Raw genomic sequence first — 11,409 nt, forward strand, 5'->3', positions numbered from 1 at the left:
CTGATGGCTTGAAGAGAGTAGATCGTAATTGGCAGAATAGAGGAAGAGAAGAGAGTCAAGAAGCGACTAGGGTGATGTAGGTGAGCAGTGACAAATGGCGAGCAGCCTACCAGTGAAGGTGGACATAGCAGGAATTGCGCACAGTCTGGAGTGGGGTAACTTGAGCGTAGGTATTTGGCCTCAGCAAGTAGCTGAATGGAAATGCCCTGTACAATATTAGGGAAGACTTGGGGAGTGGAGCAGTGGGATGAAGAGCTCTGGCTTGTAAGTGTGAAGACTCTGGGGACCTTGGCAAGAGGACTCTCAGGAGAGTGACAGCAGCAAGGGACAAATAGGAGTGGGTTAAGGAGAGATGAGAGATGAAAAGCTGATACCAGGGCATGATGCTTTGAGCAGAGGAGAGGACACATCCGGGGAACTGTGGGGAGGGGGATGGGAACAAAGGAAGCACATGGGGGAAAATCTCTGGCAGAGAAGGAGAAAGCCTTCAGAAAGATGCAATTATGGGGACAGTGTTCTGCACAAGTGGAATGGGATCAACTGCACTAGTGGGAAGAAAAGAACTCACTGACACAGGAGGGCAAGTGGTATCAGTGAGCATCAGCACATCATCAGCTTACCAGTAAAGGCAACAGGAAGTTGAGGGATTGTCTATATTGTTTCCCTGTGGTCTAATTATTCCCATTGAGAGTTGAACCCTGTGAAAGAGGTTCATTCTTAGGATACTGCCAGTGCAGAAATTTGGGGGAAAGGGAACAGAATCTCTCTTAAGAACATGTCATGTTCAATACCTGTTTTTGAAAACACAGTTGAGTTTGGAGAGTACTGCCAGATCTCAGCTGCCTATCTGATAACCTTCAGACAATAAATAAGCTCTGTTAAAAAGAACTTTTTTCAGGCTCGGCACAGTGGCTCATTCCTGTAATCCCAGCACTTAGGGAGGCTGAGGTGGGCAGATCACTTGAGGCCAGGAGTTTGAGACCAGCCTGGCCAACGTGGTGAAACCCCGTCTCTACTAAAAATACAAAAATTAGCCAGTCGTGCTGGCAGGTGCCCAGCTACTCAGGAGTCTGAGGCAGGAGAATCGCTTGAACCCAGGGGGCGGAGGTTGCAATGAGCCAAGATTGCATCACTGCACTCCAGCCTAAAAAGATTTCTTTTTGTCTCGATACAGAGTTCAAATAGCATACAGACATATTCTTCCACAGAGAACCCTTTGAGGTGACAGCAAATTACAGCTTACCTCTGTAATCTTTACTTAGCTGTTCACTTTGCTCAATTCTTTGAAGGATGTTTGGTAGATGTAAAATAATTCATGAAGTTGTCTGGTAAACTGCTTGGCAGGTTTAGAGAAATACCAGGGGTCCAGAGATGTCCTTTTGTCCATGTGTGTTCCTTGTGGAGGCACTGAATACGGGGAATATTTTATAGCCCTAAAGACCTGCCCCTATCATGCTGCTCTGCACAGCAGCCACTGGGTGGCTCTCTTGACCAGCAGTTCTTCAAGCTGCACCACAAAAGGGTTAGTTACTGTGAAAAGGAGAAGGCAAAAATGTGCTCAGTATTACTTCATATTTGAGCATAATATAACTACCTGTAAAATTACTATCTACTAACATTGCACCTGGTAGGCACTCAGTATTTATTGAACAACTCTATTACGAGTGTGGAGGTGATAAGAGTGCCTCTCTTCATGATGCCCTTTGCTGAGATGTCCAGTCATTCCTGTGACCAAAATCAGGCAGGAAATGTATATGGGCAGAGTAGGTAGCACAGATATCTAACCTACAACTGTGATTTGGTGTCTCGCTGTGGCTGACTGAGCAAAGTCTCTGTAGAACATAAGAATAAAAGGCACTTATTTTCTGGTCAAAAACAGAAGAAATCTGTCAGTCATGAATTCTTATCAAAGCATTTAGGGGCCAGGTGCGGTGGCTCATGCCTGTAATCCCAACACTTTGGGAGGGTCGGGTGTATCACCTGAGATCAGGAGTTCGAGACCAGCCTGACCAAAATGGAGAAACCCCGTCTCTACTAAAAATACAAAAATTAGCTGGGCATGGTGGCGCATGCCTGTAATCCCAGCTATTCAGGAGGCCAAGGTAGGAGAATTGCTTGAACCTGGGAGGCGTAGGTTCTGGTGAGCCGAGATCGCACCATTGCACTACAGCCTGGGTAACAAGAGCGAAACTCCATCTTGGAAAAAAAAAAGCTTATCAAAGCATTTAAACTGAACTAAAATCAAAGACCAGTGCTCTATTTTACAGGTTTACTTAGAAAGGCTTTTAACTTATGCTGAAATCGACATTTGTCCCACTAACTGGAAAAGGATTGTTCTGGGAGCCATTCTTCTTGCCTCAAAGGTTTGGGATGATCAGGCTGTATGGAATGTGGACTACTGCCAGATCCTCAAGGACATTACAGTTGAGGACATGTGAGTTTCTAAGGTTTTGGTGAACTTTCTAACCATTTTCCAGTATCTTATTTGTTTCTGTAAAGTTAACAAGGAATATTTGTAAAGGTTACATTATGCAGATAATGGAAATAGGCATAAGACTATATATTCCTATCTTTAGTATAACAGTTCACAACAGAGTAAGACTCTATCTCAAAAAAAAAAAAACTATATATTTTCTATCATTACTTGATAGGTTTTGATGTGTAATAATCTGCTTGATAAATTGAAAAGTATTTTTCGGGTGGTTTTTGGCAAACATCTTACAAGTACACTACCAGAACAACATAGTACAGTAAATATCTTTATTTTATTTTATTTTTTTCTTTTTTTGAGATGGAGTCTCGCTCTGTGCCCAGGCTGGAGTGCAGTGGTGAAATCTCGGCTCACTGCAACATCCGCCTCCCAGGTTCAAGTGATTCTCCTGCATCAGCCTCCTGCGTAACTGGAATTACAGTGGGATTACAGGCATGCGCCACCATGCCTGGCTAATTTTTGTATTTTTAGTAGAGACAGGGTTTCACTGTATTGGTCAGGCTGGTCTCGAACTCCTGACCTTGTGATCCGCCCGCCTCGGCCTCCCAAAGAACTGGGATTACAGGCGTGAACCACTGCACCTGGTCCCTTTATGGCTTTTAAAAAGTTATCTGCCAGTTAAAGCTCCTTGCTCGTTTTCTTTCATTCATTCATTCATTCATTTATATTTTTTCATGTGACCAGTAGGGTATAAACAGCCCTTAAAGGGCATATGTCTGGCCTTTGAAATAATTGTTTGGCCACTATTAAGGTCTTAGGGCCTCTGGACTATTTGAGAAGTTACATAGCTTCATCCTGAGTCACACATTGTATATTTGCTTTTGCTAGTCTTTCCACATTTTATCGAAGGTCTGTTTTTACAGAAGCCTTGAGATATGAAGATCCCTGTGCCCCTCACCCCTCCCCATTAGGAGTGTTTTTTGTATTTAGAAATTGGTCTGATGAGTTAGGAAGCTCCATTGTTCCCCTCAGGCAGTCTGAGAAACACTGCTGGGACATCACCTAATGCTCACCACACTTGAGAGGCTCGCTGGGTCCTCCAACAACCATAGCACCACTTTGGGGGCCTTCAGTTACCTATGAGAGTGCAAGGAGCCTTACTGAGTCATGGAGTTCCTCACAGATGGCACCAATATGACCCTGAAACAGCAGCTTCATCAGGGCTTCCTTCCAGTCTGGCCTCATGACTGCTGTCAAGGGAAGGGCCTTGGAGCTTGGTAGGCAGGGTGAGCCAGGGAGGCATTTCCAGCAAAGGCTCTCAGGGTGCCAACTGGGCAGTGAGAATGGCTTTGTGGGTGGCATTTAGAAAAATATGAAGGAGCACCTCTTGATGATGTTGAGTAGCAGAGGAAGATCAAGATCATGACAGGCAGTGGCAATAGTTTGTTTTTATTGCCTTTGCCCATTACTCCATATGACTGTCATTCAGAATTACCATACCATATATTCACAACTGAAGTGAGGATGGTTGTGACTAAAAAGGAATCAGTGATTGTGGTAGCTGTTGAAGTGGCTTGTGTTGAAGTTGACCACTTTACTAATGGTGTAAACCGAACAGCCCTAGTGATATTGCTGGTAGCCATTTTAGCAAAGGGTGTGACAGCAAATGAATTTGAAACAAATGGAAGTACTTTTAGAAGTTGCAGAAGCTAAAGTGACTTTGATCACTGCTGTCATTAGTCTGCAAACTGGTTTCTTCAACGAAGCAAAATTTATAATTATGAACACTAAGCCCTACCATGATGGCAGCTCAAATGTTCTCAAAACCTGCAACTGAACTGGCTGAAGTTCTTGTTCTAGATACAAGATCAGAGAACATGCAGGGAAATGTGCAGGTTTCTACAGATGTAAGCTTCAGGAGCAGCGGTGGCAGGGGCCAGCTCCAAGAAGACCAGTTCTAGATAGTTGCTGTTTGTGTATGCCCAGGGAAGCACCAGGAGATATGCTACAACCAGGCAGCTTTTGTTGATGATCTTTGGAAAGCATTTCAACAAACCGTTTAATATACATTTGTCTCATCCCCCTGCTGTTGACTATTTGTAGTGGTCTCATTTGAGTCTAAATTGAAACAATTTTAAATTGGTGTCTGTGAGGTTATTCTTAAAATTTTTCAACATCTACATGCCCTGTTAGAATATATTTCCCTTTAAAAGAATAAGTTAAACTGAGCAGCTGCTATTCAGACGGTTTGCTGTGCCTGTAAAGGGTATGCTATTCAGCCACCTACCCATTTAAAAAACAACAAAAAACCTAGAAGATGCATGGTAGCATAATGCTTTTCTTCAGTGATTAAACCTCTATTAATACGTGTGTTAATCCTATGAAGTACTGTATTTCTACACAGTTAAAATGTATTAGTGGAAAAAATATAAAAGGGATTGTGAAGTGCATTTATTAGTGTAGTAAATTAAGTCCTGATTAGCTGATTATCAAAACATTATCTGATTTACATTTCTATAGGCTTATGGACATATGAACAGGAAATTAATTTTGGAAGTAGGTTCAGTTGGGCTTTTAAGCTCAGCAAATGAGAAAACCACATCTCTGCTCATATTAACTGCTCTCCATACAGGAGATCATCAAGCATTTGTTGACTTAGCCAGTGGATAAAATATTAAAACTTTAAACCCAAGAAACCAAATATGTTGTTTAGGTATTTTATCATTTTTATACAGTTAAATACTTGTAGGGATTACTGTGAAAGTGGTTAGGATTTTCTCTAGTTTTATGTTTATTTGCTTAAGCATTTGGCAAGGGCAGCTGTGTGGTCATGTGGCTGAGTACTACTCCCAGCCCTTTCCTCTCCCACTGCATTCAGCTCACTCCTACATTCTGTTCTGACCAGGATGGTAGATACTGAGCACCTCAGGGTTTCATTCCTAACTCAGAAAAAACACTGAGTTTTTAAGTCCAGTGACCTACCACGAGGCATATCATAAAATGGGTTTAGTCTAGCCAAGACATCCACCTTTGATCTTTCTGCCTTCCAAAGTTTAAAGAGTATCTTTACCCTGTCATAGTGACAATTTCTCACCTTCATAATATATTAAAGTGAGCAGAAACTTGCATTATGCCCTTTGACATAGCCTCATGCGCTGGGACAGGGGGAGGGGATTCCCTTCCCCTGTAATGTAGCTTGCTTATTTATTTATTTGAGATGAATGTTTGTTGCCTCAAGAGTTTTTCCCCCTCAGAGATAATAGCAGTGGCTCTCGATGGATCCATTTGTTGCCGTGGTGATATGCCCACTCCTTTTGTTGGTGCTTCTCAACTTCAATAAGCCCCTTCCTGTTATCAGCCCGGTGAAAATGTCTGCAAGTTCTTCAGAGCTAATAAACAGCATACATCATTCCTTTCATCTGATCACTATAGTGGGGCCTTGTGAGTGAGCATGAAGTATGAATTGTACAGCTGCACTAATGGAACTCTGAAGAATGAGGCCCGAGTCAGCAGCACAAGTGCATCAGAGGCTGTAACCTTCAACCTTCATCCCAGTCCCAGAGTGCTGGGATGCACAAGGGACCACAAGTAACTGTACCTTGTGTGAACATTAGTATGTTAATACAACTGAGTAGCCTATATTTTAAAACAGAGTTTAGAGCTATTCTAGTCACTCAGAATGATATTTTTGAAGATAGCCCAGTTGACTGACATTGTCCTGTGCTGGTTCTGTTGTGTTCTTCTTCCTCCAGGAACGAAATGGAAAGGCATTTTTTGGAGCTTCTTCAGTTTAATATTAATGTTCCTGCCAGTGTTTATGCCAAATACTACTTTGACCTTCGCTCCTTAGCAGATGACAACAACCTGAATTTTCTATTTGCTCCGCTTAGCAAAGAAAGAGCACAGAACCTAGAGGTAAGGCTGTGAAGTCACTAAGTGGGGTTTTCCATCGGCCACCAAAGCCAACATCTGTGACTAAATCATATTAAGTAGTGATTAGGAAAATGGAAAGCTTTAAAATTAACTAACACACTGAAGAGCTTATTAGCCCTTTGGCGTCAGATTTCCTGTGTCTTTTATGATTTAGACAAGGATCAACATTATTTAAAAATTATACATATTAACTCTTCTGTGACCATAATTCAGAATATTTTAAATCAAATTTAATCTGTTGTTAATGAGGCTTTCTTTTGAACTTCTACCCTTTCATATAACCATACATGAATAATTTTTTTAGCTGGGCGCTGTGGTTCGTGCCTATAATCCTAGCACTTTGGGAGGCCGAGGCAGGTGGATCACCTGAGGTTGGGAGTTCGAGACCAGCCTGACCAACATGGAGAAACCCCGTCTCTACTAAAAATACAAAATTAGCCGGGCGTGGTGGCACATGCCTGTAATCCCAGCTACTCAGGAGGCTGAGGCAGGAGAATCACTTGAACCAGGGAGGTGGAGGTTGCAGTGAGCCGAGATCGTGCCATTGCACTCTAGCCTGGGCAACAAGAGCAAAACTCCATCTCAAAAAAAAAAAAAAAAATACACAAAAAAATATTATCCGGGTATGGGGGCGCATACCTGTAATCACAGCTACTTGGGAGGCTGAGGCATGAGCATCGTTTAAACCTGGGAGGCGGAGGTTGCAGTGAGCCAAGATCGTAACACTGCGCTCTAGCCTGGGAGACAAAGTGAGATTGTCTCCAAAAAAATATATATATATGTTCTTTGTGACTATATTCCTAATTTTATCTACATACATAATTCACTTGCCACTCTTGACTGTCTTACTTTGTTTGCAAATTCATGTCATGGTTTATATATCACAGTGCAGTCCTGTGAGTTTTTTAGACAAAGGATTAGTGGGTAAGCCAAGAGACATATACCCTTCACTATATAGGGTGCAAGTGTTTCAAATGCTGGGTATAAGTGCTGGGCATGGTGGCTCAAACCTGTAATTCCAGGAGTTTGGGAGGCTGAGGCAGGCGGATCACTTGAGATCAGGAGTTCGAGACTAGCCTGTACTAAAAATATAAAAATTAGCCGGGTGTGGTGGCAGCGCCCAGTTACTCAGGAGGCTGAGGCATGAAAATTGCTTGAACTTGGGAGGCAGAGGCTGCAGTGAGCTAAGATCATGCCACTGCACGCTAGCCTGGGCAATAGAGCAAGACCCTGTCTCAAAAACAAAAAAACAAAAAAAAACAAAAAACAAATAATGTAGGAAGTACATGGGTTTTTTAATGGAAATGGTAACTTTATGGGGCAAAGTAATATTTATGGCTTATGACTCTTGGTGAGTATACAGCAGAATTACAACTGAAATGGACACATACTTTAAACTGACACTGTCTGTGGTACCATGGTGGTACTTTAGAATAATATGTATTTCTAGGCTGGGCTCAGTGGCTCACGCCTGTAATCCCAGCACTTTGGGAGGCCGAGGCAGGTGGATCACCTGAGGTCAGGAGTTTGAGACCAGCCTGGCCAACATGGTGAAACCCTGTCTCTACTAAAAATAAAAAATTAGCCAGGTATGGTGGCACATGCCTGTAATCCCAGCTACTTGGGAGGTTGAGGCAAGAGAATCGCTTGAACCTGGGAGGTTTCACGCCATTGCACTCCAGCCTGGGCAGCAGGAGCGAAACTCCGTCTCAAAAAAAAAAAAAAAGAAAAAAGAAATAGTACGTATTTCTACCATAATTAACGTGCATGTGAAGTAATACCTTTTGGTGCGTCAGTCATTAGACCTCTCGTATATTCCAATATAGTCCAGCACATGCCTGCCTCATTAAAATGTGCTTTGAGTATATAATAGCTAATAAGGATTGGGTAGAATTTGAATAGCTGAATAAACTTATTTTTTTGCACAAGTGTACGTTTGTTATATTTAAGGAATAAGTGCACAGGTAACAGCTATTGCTGTTAGGAGCCTATCACAATACCTTTGACATCACTGGGAATCCAACTTTTTAATAATATAATAAATTCCCCTTTATTCTCTGGGAATCTAATCGTAGCCCTTAAAGGATATTACGTTGGTGAATTGGCAGGAAGTAGTGTCCCCAGAACTTGGCAGTGCAAAACTCAGCCAAAGTAGCTGTAACTGTGAGTTATGTAAAGGAGTCATCAGTGGTGCTTTTTCAAATGTGGGAACCCTTTTTAAAATTGTACCTCTTTTCTATTTGATTGACTTTCCTAGGCTATTTCTAGATTGTGTGAAGACAAAGACTTGTGTAGAGCCGCTATGAGAAGGTCTTTCAGCGCTGATAACTTCATTGGTATTCAGCGCTCCAAAGCCATCCTCTCTTAAAGGGAGAAATGAGGGGATATAACGTCACGCAACCTTCTACAAAGACTGGAGAAATATCACCTTTCCTGCTCAAAAACCAGCAAAATTAGTATTTTCATCGAAAGGAAAGATCTCAAATTCAAGAGACTCATGGACAACAAGGATTATACTCCATAGGAAAGAATGGGACCTTGTCAATGCAACAGAACATTCTTCTGTTCTTTTTAATGTAAACAGAGTTACAAAAACCACTCCAAAGTGAAGGCTCCCATCCCACACACAGATATTTACTTACTGTGTGGGCCGATAGCTGTGAACTATGTAAGGTTTTTTAAACAATAGTTTAAATTTTTAGACTTTAAAGACACTAACCATATAACTTTTATGTTTCTTCCCGTTTTTCTTCCTTCCCCCCATTTTGCTGCATATGCCTTTCGAATCAATGCAGTATTACCATTAAAACATGGGACTCTTAACTAAAGCCACTTAGGAGCAGACTGCAGCATTGTTAGGTATTGAAGGGTTCTTCCTCCCTTCTGTTACCATTGAAGCTGCTAGTCATTGGCAATCATTTTAAACCAAAAAGCTGCTGGATAACATTCATCATTCATATTCTTTGCAAGCATTACTTTAGCATTTTAGCATGTTTGGGGTCATAAACAGGAAGTATCAGTTATTGATATCTACTTCTATTGGGGTCCATGTTGCATTTCTTGTGAACTAAATGGTGCTTCTTATTTTCTGATAATTTTTCTCTTGTTAAATAAAGGTATTAAAAGATTTTTTCATAATGCCAGCCAACACGGTGGTTCAGTGATGATGAAAAAAAGTAAAGCAGTTTTAAGCTTTAATATAGTTTGGGCCCTCCAGGGCACTGCAGCATGAGTATAAATGCTATAAACCTTTAAAAAACATCGTTTGAAAGTTTTTTTGTTTTGTTTGTTTTTTTTTTTTTAAGAGATGGGGTCTTACTGCCTTGTCCAGGCTGGAGTGCAGTGGCTGTTCACAGGTGCAATCATAATGCACTGCAGCTTAGAACTTCCTGGCCTCAAGCCATCTAGCCTCAGCACACAAGTAGCTGGGACTAAAGTGCACCTAGCACTTGTCTCCTGAATATTAAGCTTTTAATTTTTTGTTTTGGTCACTCTTGATAGCAGACATTGACTGAAACAAAAACTTAAAAGCTTTATATTTAGAATTGGCAAGATGAAGCTGGGTGTGGTGGTGCACGCCTATAATCCCAGCTACTTGGGAGGCTGAGGCTGGAGGATTGCTTGAGGTCAAGTATTGGAGGCTGCAGTGTACCATGATGGCGCCTATGAGAATAGCTACTACACTCCAGCCTGGACAACGTTACCAATACCCCATCTCTTAGAAAAATGCAAAATAAATGGGCTGGGCATAGTGATTCATGCCTATAATCTCAGTACTCTGGGAGGCTGAGGTGGGAGGATTGCTTGAGTGCAGGAGTTCAAGACCAGTCTTGGCAACATAGTGAGACCCTGTCTGTAAAAATAAGTCAGTAAATAAAAATAGTTGATATGGTGGCATGTGTCTGCAGTCCCAGCCACTCTGGAGGCTGAGGTGGGAGGATCAGTAGAGTCCAGGAGGTCAAGGCTGCGGTGGGCCATGATCATGTCACTGCACTCTAACCTGGGTGACATCCAGACCCTGTCTCAAAAACCAGAGAAATGTTCAAACATGATTTTGTAAAGGTTTATAGCATTATATTTCTACAAGTATCAAAGCTTAAAATTACACTGAACTTTTGGAATACCTTGTATCTCCATTAAATGCCCTCCTCTTCTTAAAAGTAGTTACCTGCAGAGTTGTGCTCTATATGCTTTGATCACCGAAGTTTCTTTAAAGGAAGATTTTGAAGAGCAGTGTTAATTAACATGTAATAAAAGGAATTGGACCCTAATGATAGAAGGTGATATGAACAGCTGTTTTATCGTCCTACATGCTACCAGGCTGTAGGTGTCCCATTAAGTCCTGCTACTTAAGAAATAACTTACATAACCCTTAGGGACTCTTACTTCAGGCTTTAAAAGGCAAGGAGCAAATAATTTTAGGAGACCGATAATGTCACCTAAATTTGAAAGAGTAAAAAGATTAGTGTTCTCAACCATGTGAAATCTGTTTCTCCTACTTTCTCAAATCTAATCCTAGGAATCTTGCTTATAAACAAAGCATTTCTGGGCCAGGAATACTTCCTCTGTTATAGCAATGCTTCACATCATATTGTGCTGCAGTTTCCATCATTTTTAAAGGACAGAGACATAAATGATAAATAATGGTATAAAAATGTTACAATCTACCACCTCAAAAAAACACAAATAATGTTTATGGAATTCAGAGCTTGGAGATTCAAGTATTGATTGCAGTTTTATTTTGAAAAGAATGCTACAATTTATGTGGTTTTTATTTCTCATGTTTATATTAAAAGCTAATAAACTCTATTTTAATTAAAATATGGCTAGTGTGTTTGTAACACTTCTATTCACATAGTGTTACATCTCTGCCCAGCCTAGTTTTAAGTCAGTCCTGATATGTCTTTAAAGCATTTTCAAACCAACCATAATTTGATTTGATCCATGCCTCTAGTTAAGATGTAGTGATCGATTTCTTTTGCATATGCTCTTTTCAACCTGAAGATAATTTATTATACTTAAAATCACTGTCTGGCCACGATACT

At 41.2% G+C, this 11,409-nt stretch overlaps 1 protein-coding gene across 2 annotated transcripts in view; it reads left to right on the top strand.

Moving 5' to 3' along the window:
* Positions 1-11,185, top strand: part of CCNYL1 (cyclin Y like 1) — a 46,664-nt gene extending 35,479 nt beyond the window's left edge. For both annotated transcript variants that reach the window (XM_023219758.1, XM_023219768.1), the window contains 3 exons: positions 2,268-2,434; positions 6,184-6,346; positions 8,622-11,185. In XM_023219758.1, the coding sequence (XP_023075526.1) occupies positions 2,268-2,434; positions 6,184-6,346; positions 8,622-8,732 (441 nt within the window). In that variant the 3' untranslated portion in view covers positions 8,733-11,185. The remainder of the gene's footprint in view (positions 1-2,267; positions 2,435-6,183; positions 6,347-8,621) is intronic.
* Positions 11,186-11,409: the final 224 nt, after the last annotated feature.

This window comes from Piliocolobus tephrosceles, chromosome 11, assembly GCF_002776525.5.
Source record: "Piliocolobus tephrosceles isolate RC106 chromosome 11, ASM277652v3, whole genome shotgun sequence".
Classification (NCBI taxonomy): domain Eukaryota; kingdom Metazoa; phylum Chordata; class Mammalia; order Primates; family Cercopithecidae; genus Piliocolobus; species Piliocolobus tephrosceles.